The following is a 13,407-nucleotide window of genomic DNA, read 5'->3' on the forward strand; positions in this document are numbered from 1 at the left end:
GCAGTGAGTCATCTTTGTCAAAGTGTCCTCTTAATATAGTCTGTCTATTCTGTTCTCTATTTCTTTATGCCGTCTGTGGAGAAATGCAAGAAATGATGCACAAAAACATGTTATTGTATCTTGATAATTATCCGAATCCGTTTCAGCACTGGAGCAAAGTCTTGAATTCCACTGATCTGTTTGCTTTCTATGTTTAATATAAGATGGCTAATACAATTATTTAAAGCACATCCTACTAATTTGTCAAATATGTTGATTTTGTAACTTCAGATATGTGTTGGACTTAAATTCATGGATTGATTTCAGCCTCCTCTCACAATCCCCACACATGTTTTGATGATGAAAAGGAGGTGATTTTTACTTCTCTCTCCGTGCATCCCATTGACAACACATGGGGGTGGGGGGGGTTGGGTCAGTAGCACAGAGGCCAAACTGCAGAAAGAATTACATTTGAATAGAGAGAATGTCCCGCTGTGCTGAGGTCATTGTACCTCAGTCCCGTAACCTTTGACCTCTGACCCCTGCCGAGGTTTGTATTTATTAGAACATAGATCCTCTGTGTTCTGTTTCATTCTGCGGGATTCACAACGGATACTTTAAAAACCGAGAACGTGTTTACAGCAATAGACCAAAAAAAGGGGGCCGCCTTCATTGTGATTTAATCACCTGACCTGAGTGTCAGTATCAATATCCGCTGAGGATTTCAGAGGAAGATTGGTGAGTGTGGGTGTGCACCAGGAGGACGCTGTCAGCTGCGAGAAACACGTGCACATGTTCCTCCTTCAAAGAAACTAGTTACGTGCTTAACAAATACATAAAATAAATCTGCAGCGTAATGATTTAATGTATATTCTAAAATAAATTCTTTTAAACTAAAAACAAGAAATTTACTGGATTTTTTAGTTTGAGCTAGTATTTATAAATGGATAATGTGTGTCATCTCTATCAGTCATATGCAACAGTGCATTGACAACAATGAATTATTTATATTCAGGGCGAGGCTGCAGCCTGCAGCAATATCTATTAGCAGAAATACACAAACAAACTCACACTGTTGGTCCCCACTTCACTGTGCACGTCTTTGAGCTGCTGGAGGAAGATTCAAACTCTGAGGTTCAAACCCAGAAGTGTGAGGCAGCTGTGGCCAACACACCCTGATCCAATTCAATGATGTTGTGCCATAGATCTCTAGATCCACAGAAGTCTAAACATCTGCAGCACCACCGCCTCACTCACTGTCATATTAAAAAACAACATCAATAAGACTATTTTAAGATTTAAGATGAATTAATAAAGTATTTGCATATATCACATATATTATTCAAACATTAATGCTGACAATATGACTTCATTGGTGCATTTTTCTCATTCAAATTAGGCAAAAAATATGTTTTATTAAGGAGTCCCTTTTTATATTGAGTCAAAACTTACCTTTACATAGAAACCAGGGTTATTCATAAAGACCTTGTAGTGTCAGAGTTGTACACTATCAATTTTAGGGCCTGTCATTTTCAAGCAGGGGCCTGAGAAAAGGGCAGAGTGATGGAGAGGTTTGTTTGTTCCTCAGCAAGAAACATAAGCAACAAAAGTGACACAGAGAACTGAAACCTCTGACGCGTTTTATTACCTACACATCTACACCAAGGAGATCATGTTATCATCTGCGTGTTGGTCTCTTCGCAGGATCGCGCAAAAACTACTTGACGGATCTCAATGAAACTTGGTGGAAGGATGTGGTATGGGTCAGGGAAATAAAAACATGGATCCAGATCAGGGGCAGATCCTTTATTTGTCTTTTTTTGGTAGTTTTTATGAATTTCTCAACACATAATACAGATATTTTTATGGATTGATTTGTAAAGTGCATCATTTTCAAATGACACAACATAAGCCAGTGACTCAAAGATAATGTCACGATTCTCAATGAACACGTTTCCTCTACACTTCCTGCTTTAAATGTTTAACTCATAAAGCTGGCTGCTTATTGGATGATTCAATGTTTATATACCTGTGTTCTTTTTCACTCTTTTTGTGTATTTTCCTTTAGAAAAACACATGGATCACATGTTATCTTGTTACACATGTGCATAAACCACATGTCCCTGCTGGAGGCTGTCATTCACACCACAAACGGTTTTGTCTTTTCATATGGACAAAACCATGATGACACTATTTTATCAGGCTTTTATTGAGTCTGTTTTATCATTTTCTTTGGTGACATGGTTTGGTGACCTGTCTTTGAAGGACAGAAACAGACTGAGTCAGGTTGTGAAATGGTCCCTGTTCACCAGACAGTTACAGAGGACAGCCAGCTCCATTACGAATGATGACTCTCATCCTCTGCGTGGGGAATTTCAGCTTCTGCCCTCTGGTCGGAGGTTCACGTCCCGAGGGGTAAAACCAAACGCTGCAGAAATAGTTTTGTTCCAGCTGCAATTGTTCACCTGAACGGGTTGAAGCTATATTTGCACATTTGTTCTTATCCTATCTTCTATTGATAGCGAAGCATCTTACCACTTTTTGTCATTGTTTTTGTGGTCTTGTTTTCTGTGTGTTATCATTTTGAATTGTGTTTGGATGGATGCCTCCTCTTTTTTTTGTTTGCAAAACAAATCTACCTATGGGTACAAATAAAGTAACCTAACCTAACGATACAGTAATGTGAGTATTAAAGATGAGATATGCTGTGTTTTGTGTAGTAGTATAAAGTATAGTAAATAGTATACAGTAAGTATACTGGTGTGTGGAATATGAGATATTTATGTATATTGTATAACTGTGCTACATTGAATAAACTCAGAGGAGAGCAGCTGATGGTGACACACACACACACACTCTCACACGCACACACTCCCTCCCTCCCTCCCTCCCTCTCCAGGCTAGCCAGGCAGCTAGCTCGCTAGCTTCACAACACTCGCCGGTAACGTCAATAACCAGCTGCCTGTTCCACTTGTCCATTGTTTGTGTTCACCATGGATTTAAACGCCATCCTGTCGCAGCTGGAATCGAACAACGAGCAGGAAACCGAGGAGCTTCTGCGTCAGTACAACCGAGAGGTGAGGAGCGGCTCCGCTTTTTCTCTTTGCGTCAACCAAAACAAACCGCAGCGCTAACGCTAGCTAGTTAGCCGGGCAGCTATGCTAGCCGTGAGTTAGCTAAACACCTTGTTGGCCAAGTCAACCGAATGAAAGCACCGACATGTGATGAGTGCGTCGTCAATACATCACCAGAAAAACTATGAATGAGCCCGACGTGTCTTTAACATGTGGTTCACAGCAGCCATGTAGAGCTGGTGATGCTAATGTCGCCTGTCAGAGGAACAGCAGTGTTAGCAAACCTCAGCTGGTTCTCTCATGTTCTCATTGACATGTATGTGTGGTTGGAAGAGGCTGAGGCCCTGTAGGACTAATGTGTCATGTGTCATGTGTGTTGTGTTGTATGACAGATTAAAACCACACCACACATGTGTGATAAGACGTGTTTCATAGTGTGTGTGTGTGTGTGTGTGTCTGTTTCAACAATGTGCATCGTTTCTGTTTCAGAACACTCACATCTTCACGTTCGACCCACAGGAAGAAGCCCTGCGGAGTGTAAGCACTGTTACTCTGAGCTGCTCATTTCTAAGTGACCCAGACATGGTCCTGTTTCATTGTGATGAGTGTTTCTCCACCTGCTTCCTCTACAGAAGCTGTGTCAGAGTGTGCTGTCAGTACTGGGGAGGCAGGTGCAGCCCGGCTGTCAGAAGACATGTCTGGAGTCCCTCCGCATCCTGTCCAGAGACAAGCGTGTCCTCGCACCCGTAGCCACCAGGGAAGGCATGCTGACCCTGGGAGGGCTGGCGAGGCTGTGTGCGGGAGAGGAAGGAGGTGACGACCAGACGAGCCCACAGGGAGACACTTCGGAGGAGGAGGAGAGGGTGGTGGTGGAGGCCCTGAAGTGCCTCAGCAACGTGATCCTCAACAGTCCTGCGGCTCAGCAGGTCAGTGTGGACGTGCAGCTGGTTAACGGCCTGTGTGCCAGCCTGCGCACGGCCCGCACATGGCACCATGAGGTGGGCCTGTTCACACTGCGCCTCCTCTTCCTGCTCTCTGCCCTGCGTCCTGATGTCAGAGGGGTTCTGAGGATAGAGAGGCACGCGGTGAAACTACTGACCGAGGTCCTGGAGCACACCCTGGATGTGCGCTGGGTCGGCCCCTATGAGGCCGCTCCTCCAGATCCGCAGGCCCTGCCCATGCCTGCAGAGGACAACGAGCGAGCAATGGAGGCACTGAAGGCCTTGTTCAACCTCACTTTGTGTGACGCTGGTGAGGTGAGTGTGTCGCGGTTGTGTGTTGTAAAGCTGTGACAGTGTGTAATGTTACAGTAAGAGCTCCCATTGCTCGTCACTAATCAGGGTTTGCACTGACGGAGCAGAGAAGATATGTGTTTCTGGCTCTGTCATTTGCTCAATTATGGATTAGACTGTCTAGGACCACAAAGATCATACATTTGATCCCCACAACAGCCATTCATGTCTCACCAACCATTAGTCCTGGTAGCATCCTTCTGAGGAAGACGCCGCTCACTGCTAATTCACTGTCGGTGAGTCAGTAAGCCTTGGTCAGCTGAATCCCTGAAATGTACATGTGACATTAAACACACAAAAAACATAACCTCACCATTCATCTTACACACAATCCTTTTACTGTATGAAGCTGTGACCAGTGTGGCACCTAAAGGGCCAGGGCAGTCCTGACAGTCAGTGTGAGATTATTATTAGACGTTGGGGTGAGACTTCATGAACAGATGTGTATAAATGGTCCACAGCCGTCTTTTATGTTATTTATCACACTCGTGCTTTTCTACCTACAACAACTTAAAGTGTCCACCAAGAAAATTTGAATTTCAGTCAGGGGGCCCTAACAAGATGCACTAACCTGATGAGTGTGACCACCTTAAAAACCTTAAAACTAAATACAGGGTGAAATACAAGCCATTTATTTGTCTCCATATTAAACTTGTCCTGCAACAGTTCCACTAAATCATGACTGGTGCCACTCACTAAAACGGATCCAGCATTTTCCAGTATTTGTCACCTTATAGTTGACACACTCTCTCTTTAATAAACAGACCAGAAATTGTATCTTTTTTTCCTGTGAATCAGATTAGATGAGATATGAAAAATACACTGTTAGACAATATGTCAGTATTGTGGTAATAGTGTGTAGTTACAGTAGATTTTAGATTATGAGAATTAAACTTGGAACTCTTGTCTAAGAAGATATTTCAAACATGCTACATTTCATGCAACTTGCACTGAAAGGCCCACACGACTACAAAGGCAGCCGCTAACACAGTGTAAGTCCTAATGGTTTTATATAATTGAACCTCTTAGACTCATGTAGGACCCTGCTCTCCTCGGCCATCTTTTACAAATTCCTACTCTTCCTCCTTTTTGAATCCCAAGAAAAAGCTTTCACCCTAGAACGCTGCTGTCCTCTGCACTTATCTTTCTTTAGACCACCTCTTAAAATATTCAAGTTCCTATTTTTGAAGCTGGGCATTTGCTTTTAGGGTCCTGTCCTTGTAGCTTGAACATGTTTAACTTTATTGCTTGAGTCTTTTTTTTTTTTCTTCACAATAAAACAGCGTTCTTGATATTATTGTTTTTGAAACTCCTTTATTTGTCAGGAGGATGATCACCAGTTGCGGCTAATCACTGCCATCCTGCGTCATCTGTTGATGCTGAGGACTGAGACAGAGGAGAAAACAGAGGAGGCACACAGGTAGGAGAGCTGCAGCGTTGAATGGAGGCGCTCTGCACTTTATGACCTGTGAAAGGACACAAGACCAACAGCCAAGATATTTGGCAAACGTCATTTGAAACTGATTTGCATAGAAAAGCACACAGACAGACAAAGGACAGGGAAATAACCAGATCTGTGTAGTGACTAGAAAATCCCCTGCTGTGACTTGCATGTAAGCACCCACTCTCCACAAGCCCTGAGTGTCCACTGAGCAGCTGTGAGTTAGCAGCTCACTACAAATGAAGACTGATATCTGGTAGACTGCAGTATCGTGGGAAAAACACCACAGCAAGGATGTTTCTCTGGAGCCTTATTGGGTGTTTCATCTTCTAAATGCTTTTAGCGGTCGTTATACGGCAGCAGTATCTTATTCTAAAGGTAATTTAATGCAGGAATGCCAAGAATCTATGGCCCCGGATTCAAACTCAAACAGTGTCACGTAAAAGTGACTGATGTTCCTCATTACCTGTCAGACTGGCGGCTGAACTGCTCATGGGATTTTGGCTCAATGACCACAATTAACATAGTGGTAGTTTGTTTAGATGTGAATAAGTAACAGATCTGGTCTACGTCGAAAATGAGGCTGTGAGGAGAACAAGTCGTTTTTTATGTAGTTACAATGTGTTGAGTTAATTAGGATTTATTTAGTCAAATTCAACTTCCAAATTTAGTCTGTCGTTTATTTTATTCTTTTTGTTATTTAAATCAGTTTGCACCACTCTTGCACCACAGTATCACCAATTATCTCTTATTGGCTAATGTGGGACTTCTTTCACAGGAGGAACATTTATTTTAGACCAGAAAAATACCAATTTCTTTCTCAGTTTGTAAGTCGACTTTTAACCACACACATTTCTAAATCATATCATATCTAAGTATACTGAGACAAGCAAATCAATGCCAAGGACCATTTTTCTCCTCTGAATATTTGAAGAGAAAATGCGAAACAAATTGGCCCCAAACTCTGGGTTTTAATTAACACCATATATAGCTTTCTGTTTTATTCACAGATTCCCCTTTTGTACCAAACACAGCAGCACAGTACAGAATGGAAAACTATTTAAAACCTAGTATCTCTCTACCCCTCTGTAGCCGTCTGCACAACATTGCATTGTGTCGGATTAAACAATGTGGTACAGATGTGTGTTAGAGAATTTATCGGTAAAAGTGATGAGATCACATTGTGAAGTCATCAGGCAGCTCCTGACCAGCTCTTCTAAAATGTACATTTAAAACAATATGCGATCGCAGCCCTTTGGCATCAGGGTCTTTGACTCTTCTCAAGCAAACTGAACCAAAGCTTTAAACTATTGATTCTATTTACTTCTTAAACCTTTTTGATTCTATCCTGTGGAAGAATGTTAAAGTAATTAAGTCTTTTTTTTTTTTTATCACCAGCCATGCTGTCAACTTGCTTAACAACCTGCCCGTGTCCTGCCTGGATGTGTTAATCGAACTGCCTGTCCAGGGTGGACATGAGAAATATGGTGGGAAAAACATGGATGCAGTCCAGATGTTACTGGATTTCATGGAGAAAAGGATCGACAAGGTAAAGTTCATCCTCTGCAGTGAATATAGGGAGGACTGTAGCTCACAGTCTGACTGTAGCTCACAGTCTGAACGTTTGCTCATTACTTGTTACATTATTTGTGTTAATGTGTCGTTGATACTTAAAACTGTGATCATGGTAAATATTAGTACGGGTTGTGAAATATCCTACATTACAGTGCAAGTGAATTTACACCAATTGAAATTGACAGTATAGAATATTACAGTAACATTTTGCATGTAAACTATAATGCATTTCAGTACTCTCGCATGCAGCAGATTTTGGAACACATTTTTGGGGGAATTTTGCTTTATATTATATTCAAGGAAAACAGGAAACATGGTTTAAATCCCTGGTTGGTGTCTTAATTGGAGACACACAGTTAATGTGTCCTAAACAGCCGCTACACCAATGTGACACGATTTATCTGGTGTTCTGTCGTCTTTCTTACTTCATGTATATTCAACTTCTCACCTGTCCTCCATCTTTAACTCCATCTCCTTCTTATTAACCACGTGTATTACTGGACATTAATCCGGCGTTTCAGCTCGTGCCGCATGTGAAGTCATTTTTGTCTGTGTCACTACAAGCAGGGCTCCAACTACAAAGAGGGGCTCACTCCGGTGCTCAGCCTTATGACTGAAGGATCCAGACAACACAGAGAGTTCCGCAGATATATCAAAACTCAGGTACCGTCACAGACCTAAGCCATTTGAGTGGCTTCTTTAATATGGAAAATGAGCATATGAGTTGCTTCAGTGTCTGAGTAACGTATTAAAAACTCACCAGTATGATAACGAGATATTGATTCTGTTATAGATTGTAATAGTGTGGTAAAGTGTGTGTGCATTTAGCTGTGACTAGGTTTAACAGCTTGGTTATAATGGCAGAAAAACTTGATTCTGAACTGTTGGAAATCACTGTATTTTCAGGTACTCCCCCCACTGAAAGATGTGAAAATCAGGCCAGAGATTGGCACCACCGTCAGAAACAAGTTGGTTCGCCTTATGACTCATGTCGACATGGGCGTGAAGCAGATGGCTGCAGAGTTTCTCTTCGTTCTCTGCAAAGAGAGCGGTAAGAGGGGGCAAGTGGTCGTCAAATCAAGGGAGGAACAGGGGATACAGCACATCAGATGAGAAAATAAGAGAATAAAAGAGCGGGGATAATGTCTGTAGTTTAGTTTAGACTGCTGTATAAATATAACTCCAGCTTGCTTTATCCTCACACATGAACATTTATATATAATGTCACACCCTTGTGTCTTTATGGTTTCCTCTTCCAGTGGACAACCTGCTGAAGTACACAGGATATGGAAATGCAGCAGGACTCCTGGTGGCTCGAGGACTTCTTGCGGGAGGGAGAGGAGAGACTCAGTACTCGGACGATGAAGACTCGGACACAGAAGAATACAAGTCTGCCAAACCCTTGTGAGTAACAGTCTGATGTTATGACTGTTTATGCCTCGATGATGTATGAATTAGTTCACAGCTGCACATTAAGCCCGCTCTCCTCCTTGTCTGCAGCATCAACCCCATCACTGGTCACGTGGAGGAGCCCATGCCGAACCCCATCGAGGAGATGACGGAGGAGCAGAAGGAGTACGAGGCCCAGAAACTGGTCAATATGTTTGACAAGCTGTCAAGGTAAAGAAAGCTTCTGCTCGAGGCTGCAGGATCTTGATCAACACTTAGATCATGAGCTAAATGTACTGGATCATTTATATTGAAGTTAACATTAGCATTCGAGCCAGAAACGGCACTGAGGATAAGTTTAAGAAATCCTGTCCATGTGGCCTCACAGATTTGTTTGGGCAGGTTTATGCTGCTGTATACTGTATATAACCGGAGGCCATAGTATGAGAGAAATCACAGTGTGCGTGTTGCCATGTCTACTCTGGATGATTTGTTGATTTGTGATGGTGGAGAGCATCTGTGTGCAATGGAAAATAGAATAGACTGGTTTAAAAAAAAGTTTTTTCAGGTATTGTAAGAAACAAACAGAAAAACATGACCATCACGGAATTCTTTGACAAACAATTATTTTTCCTTTGCAAAGGCAAAGACTAACATGATTAACTTTTCCCTTTGCTGCTTCCCCTGCTCAAATTATTCATATTAGTTATTGTTCCCTCTGCAAAGGGCCCTTCTGCATTTATTTTGACCTTTCCTTAGCGAACAGAAGCTAACGTTAGTCGAGCATGATGCCTGTACAAAAGTAACAGTGAGCTCGCTCCCTGCCAACTGATTCATCATAGGAAGAATCTCTTGCCATTAGCTGCAGCTTCAATTAGGCCTGGACTTCCAGCACGCCGCAGCATTCAGCTGGAGGAAATGGAAGCTGCCAGGACGCCACTGCAACATCATTACCACCTCTCCATTAATTATCACCTAATTGGTACACAGTCCGCCTGTTGGTCCTGGCTCCTTTATGTGTCGCATTCAGGTTTTTAATAATAACACGTGTCCTGACTTTATTCTTCTCATTCTGAAAAGCCAGACAGGGAGTGGACTGAGACAGAGGTACAGCTAGACAAAGCAATTTAGATGGAACGTGGACGAAGAGGAAGAGACACGGGTGAACAAATGTGCAGACATAAGAAAGCTGACCTCGTCATTGTGGAGCCAAAGAGGGGGTTGAGCTGTAATGAGGCACGTGTGGCCAGAAGAGGAAGATTCCTTTCTGAGGCTGCGTCCTCTTTCTTCTCTTCCTCAGTGAAGGAGTTTTAAGGAGATGTGGTGAAGACCGAGAGGTGCTTCCTCACTACACTTGCCGCTCTGGGGAGATCGGTCAAAGCCTGACAAGAATGTGCTCCCCTAACTGCTTAACTGATCCTCCAATTAGCACATATTTTACACCCCCCACCCAACCACAACCAACACCCCCTCACATCTGCCAGACCCTCAGCCCCTCTGTCACTGATGAGGAGCAGAGCAGAGGTTTCTTTTGCTCTTATTGGTAGAGATGAATGGTTCATGTTTTTGTTTGTTATGTCTTGTTAGTTCTCATTCTACTGACTTTGACCAATGACCTGAGGCTGGAGACAGGTGATGCCTCTGCAGATTTCATCAGTGGAAATATATCAACTCAATGCTGCAATATTCTCAGATTTAGCCACGTTCTCCTCAATTTCTCTTTTAAGAACTTAACCTGCAGTTTTTTCCCAGGATAAGTTAAATTTAATTGGAGGAATTACATGGCCGCTCGTGTTTTGAATCTTTGAAATGAATGAAAACGGGGTCCTCTTTAAATCTTTGATGATAAATCATCAGGGAGGGAGTGGTGACACAAAGTGCAGGTATAATTGGATTAGTATGAAGGGGCAGCCGTGGCTTTGAGGAGATTAGTCTGAGCGCTGATCCTGTAATTAAACTGCCACAGGAGAGGAGGGGGCGAGGACCGAGAGGGAGAAAGAGGATGGCCCGACAGGGGCCAGTGTCCATAAAGAAGGGGGAGGGGTTTGTTGAGTGAGGGTCCTCGAGTTGTGGCTGTAAGAGAGTAAAGATGTACAAGTGAAAGCTCTCTTTAAGACTGTCCAGACACAAAAGGTCCTGGCCATAGAATTTTACTTCAAATTTAGTTTACTATTAAAAAATACAAGAAGTCAATGAGGGTCAGTTTTATGTTTGAGTCGATCTTATCAAACAACTGTTCATCCAGCTGCAGATGTGTTTGCCTGATGTTTTTGTTTTTGTTTTTGTTTTTGTGTGTCTGCAGGCAGAACCTGATTCGGCCCATGGGCGTCAGGCCGGACGGGACGTTAGCACCTCTTGAAGAAACGCTCTGTGACCCATCTGAAGACAACTCAGGATCAGACTCTGACTAGTGCTCTGCACATCCGAGGCCACATTTTCCAGACTAAGCCCACCAGGCCCCAACACATCTAAAGCTGTGTCCCATTTCAAGGGCTTGGGTCTTTTGAAGGATTGTACCCATGAAGGTGGGTCCTTCAGAGAAGCTTTAAGCTGAACCTCTAAAAGAGAAAGTCTAAACGTCACAGAAACAGAGTATAGAGCAGTCACAAAATAAAAAGTACAGGTGCTGGATCAGAAAACATTTCATTTTAAGTTGTAGTCGGACAAAACACCCACTATACTGTTCTGATAGCTCCCTATAAGTTAAGTCTATTTAAATTGACAGCCATCAGTATTGTGGATGATTTATCTGACTTCTACTCACAGAAAACCAAACTAACTTTGGCTTCTCTGTTCAACACGTCACGTTCAGTTCATCACCAGGAAGTTGCCCCAAATTAGCGGAGCAGAGTTAACACTACAGGTTCTAATGTTCAGGTAAATGTGATGTGGTCAAGTCATATTCTGCAAATTTGTGAAGGCAACATGGTTTAACTTATCACGTCAAACAATTGACCAACCTGCAGTGGATTGTGGGATAAAGAGGCCTGCACAAACATCGTCCTTTTCTCAGCCTAATTCAAAGAGTATCTGATGGAATTTGGGTCAAATTTTCAGCCTGTTGTGATGTTTTCAGTTTAGAAAAACAACTCCTGATGATGGAGCCCTGAAGTGGGACACAGCTCATTTCACAGGAGCCTTGAGGGGCCGTGTTGCTGCCGTAAGCACTTCTTTAAAGCCGAAGTGGACTTGATGCGTGATGCACCATAAAGCATCGGAGGCCTCCGTGGTTACTGTTGCACCTTCATCGCTTATTTTCCTGCTCCCTGAGTTGAGAGGATAAAGGTAATATCATACATTTTGCTGGATCTTGTGTTTCTCATTGAAAACACTGTTGTCCTGGTTTATTAAGTGTAATTGGATCTAAATTAACATTCCTCCACATGTGCTTCTTGTTTCTCACTTTGTTTCTTAATTTGTTTCTGCTACATGTTCTGTCTGCTGTTTGTATATCGAGATAATTCAAGTGCACATAATACAACACACATTAAACATGAAATTATGACAGTGAATTTTCTCCTGGGTTTAAAATCACGAGGCCTGTCCGGACTGGACCTGAGGATTGATGTATATTTAGAGATCAGGCAGAGCCGGTGTGGATAGTTTGAACTCACAGTGAGTCTTTATTAGTTTGTGTAATTATCATGAATGCTGCACATCAGTTAGTAGCCAAGGAAACTTTCTGAAGTCAGGGCTTGTTGGCTCGCTGTTATGTCACTGGAAGGTGTTTGGTGCAAGAAGTGAATTCAAATTGTTTTAAATGGATGGTACAACACTAGTAAACAAATTGTTTTCAAAGAAATGATTTTCTAATCTACATTTCTCTTGCCAAATCTGCATGATGTTAAATCCGTTTGAGTAATGTGATTTGTTTTCTATATTGAAATATTTGCTAATTTTATAAAAAATCCAGTTAAGTCTATATATATATATATATAATTTCTTTTTGTTGGTACACTTTTTGATTAAAAACAATAAAGTGCCACCTCTGAAGTCAGCTGCATGTTAGGATACACAACAGATTTGGCCTCCGAACTAAAAATCTTTGGTTCTTTGTGGTTAAAGGAATAAAAATTAATCGCCGATCACAATCCAAAGAAACTGAATGTTGCTTAAACCAGAGAACATGTTTCATTATCACAGAATGTGGTGACGGCTCAGTTGTTAAATCATGAGCACACTTTTCACCTGGCCTGTGAATCACCACTACTGTCTCCTCACATCAAAATAATGTGGATAATGTGACGGATTAAAGGGAAAACCAACTAGAAGTGTCTTAGGAAGGTTTTGGGCTGAACAGCTTCAATGCACCATGTCTGCAAAGGCATAAAAGTCGCACAATTTCGATTATCAAACCATCCAGTGGCCATTTGTTTTGTTGTTTCCCTTTAATTTGTCACTTGTGGATCAGTTTCTTTCCTCACACATGTAAATGCCTTGTTTTTTCTGCACAATCATTGTGGGATACATTTAAACTGCATGTTGATCACATTCTGCAAAGACTATGTTACTAGAATCCTTTTTTTTGTTTTTGTTTTTGCACACTTACAAACTGTAAATAGCACCACTTTTATTTTATGTAGTCAGTCGTCCACTGAAAAGTTAATAAATTTGAGAATAAGTTCATGTTTGTGGTTTTTTGGACTCATGCAACAGA

General features: G+C 42.0%; 1 protein-coding gene across 2 annotated transcripts; it reads left to right on the forward strand.

The window, feature by feature from the left end:
- Positions 1-2,841: 2,841 nt before the first annotated feature.
- On the forward strand, positions 2,842-13,376 carry ric8b (RIC8 guanine nucleotide exchange factor B). 2 transcript variants are annotated; one of them, XM_035156973.2, is made up of 10 exons: positions 2,842-3,056; positions 3,543-3,590; positions 3,686-4,309; positions 5,671-5,765; positions 7,185-7,335; positions 7,926-8,024; positions 8,268-8,412; positions 8,621-8,765; positions 8,862-8,981; positions 11,053-13,376. In XM_035156973.2, exons 1-10 carry the CDS (start codon positions 2,973-2,975, stop codon positions 11,159-11,161), a joined length of 1,620 nt encoding a protein of 539 aa, XP_035012864.1. In that variant the 5' UTR covers positions 2,842-2,972; the 3' UTR covers positions 11,162-13,376. The 2 variants fall into 2 exon arrangements, with proteins under 2 accessions (XP_035012864.1, XP_035012865.1); XM_035156974.2 differs by having other exon boundaries at positions 7,929-8,024.
- Positions 13,377-13,407: the final 31 nt, after the last annotated feature.

Source organism: Hippoglossus stenolepis, chromosome 5 (assembly GCF_022539355.2).
Source record: "Hippoglossus stenolepis isolate QCI-W04-F060 chromosome 5, HSTE1.2, whole genome shotgun sequence".
Lineage (NCBI taxonomy): Eukaryota > Metazoa > Chordata > Actinopteri > Pleuronectiformes > Pleuronectidae > Hippoglossus > Hippoglossus stenolepis.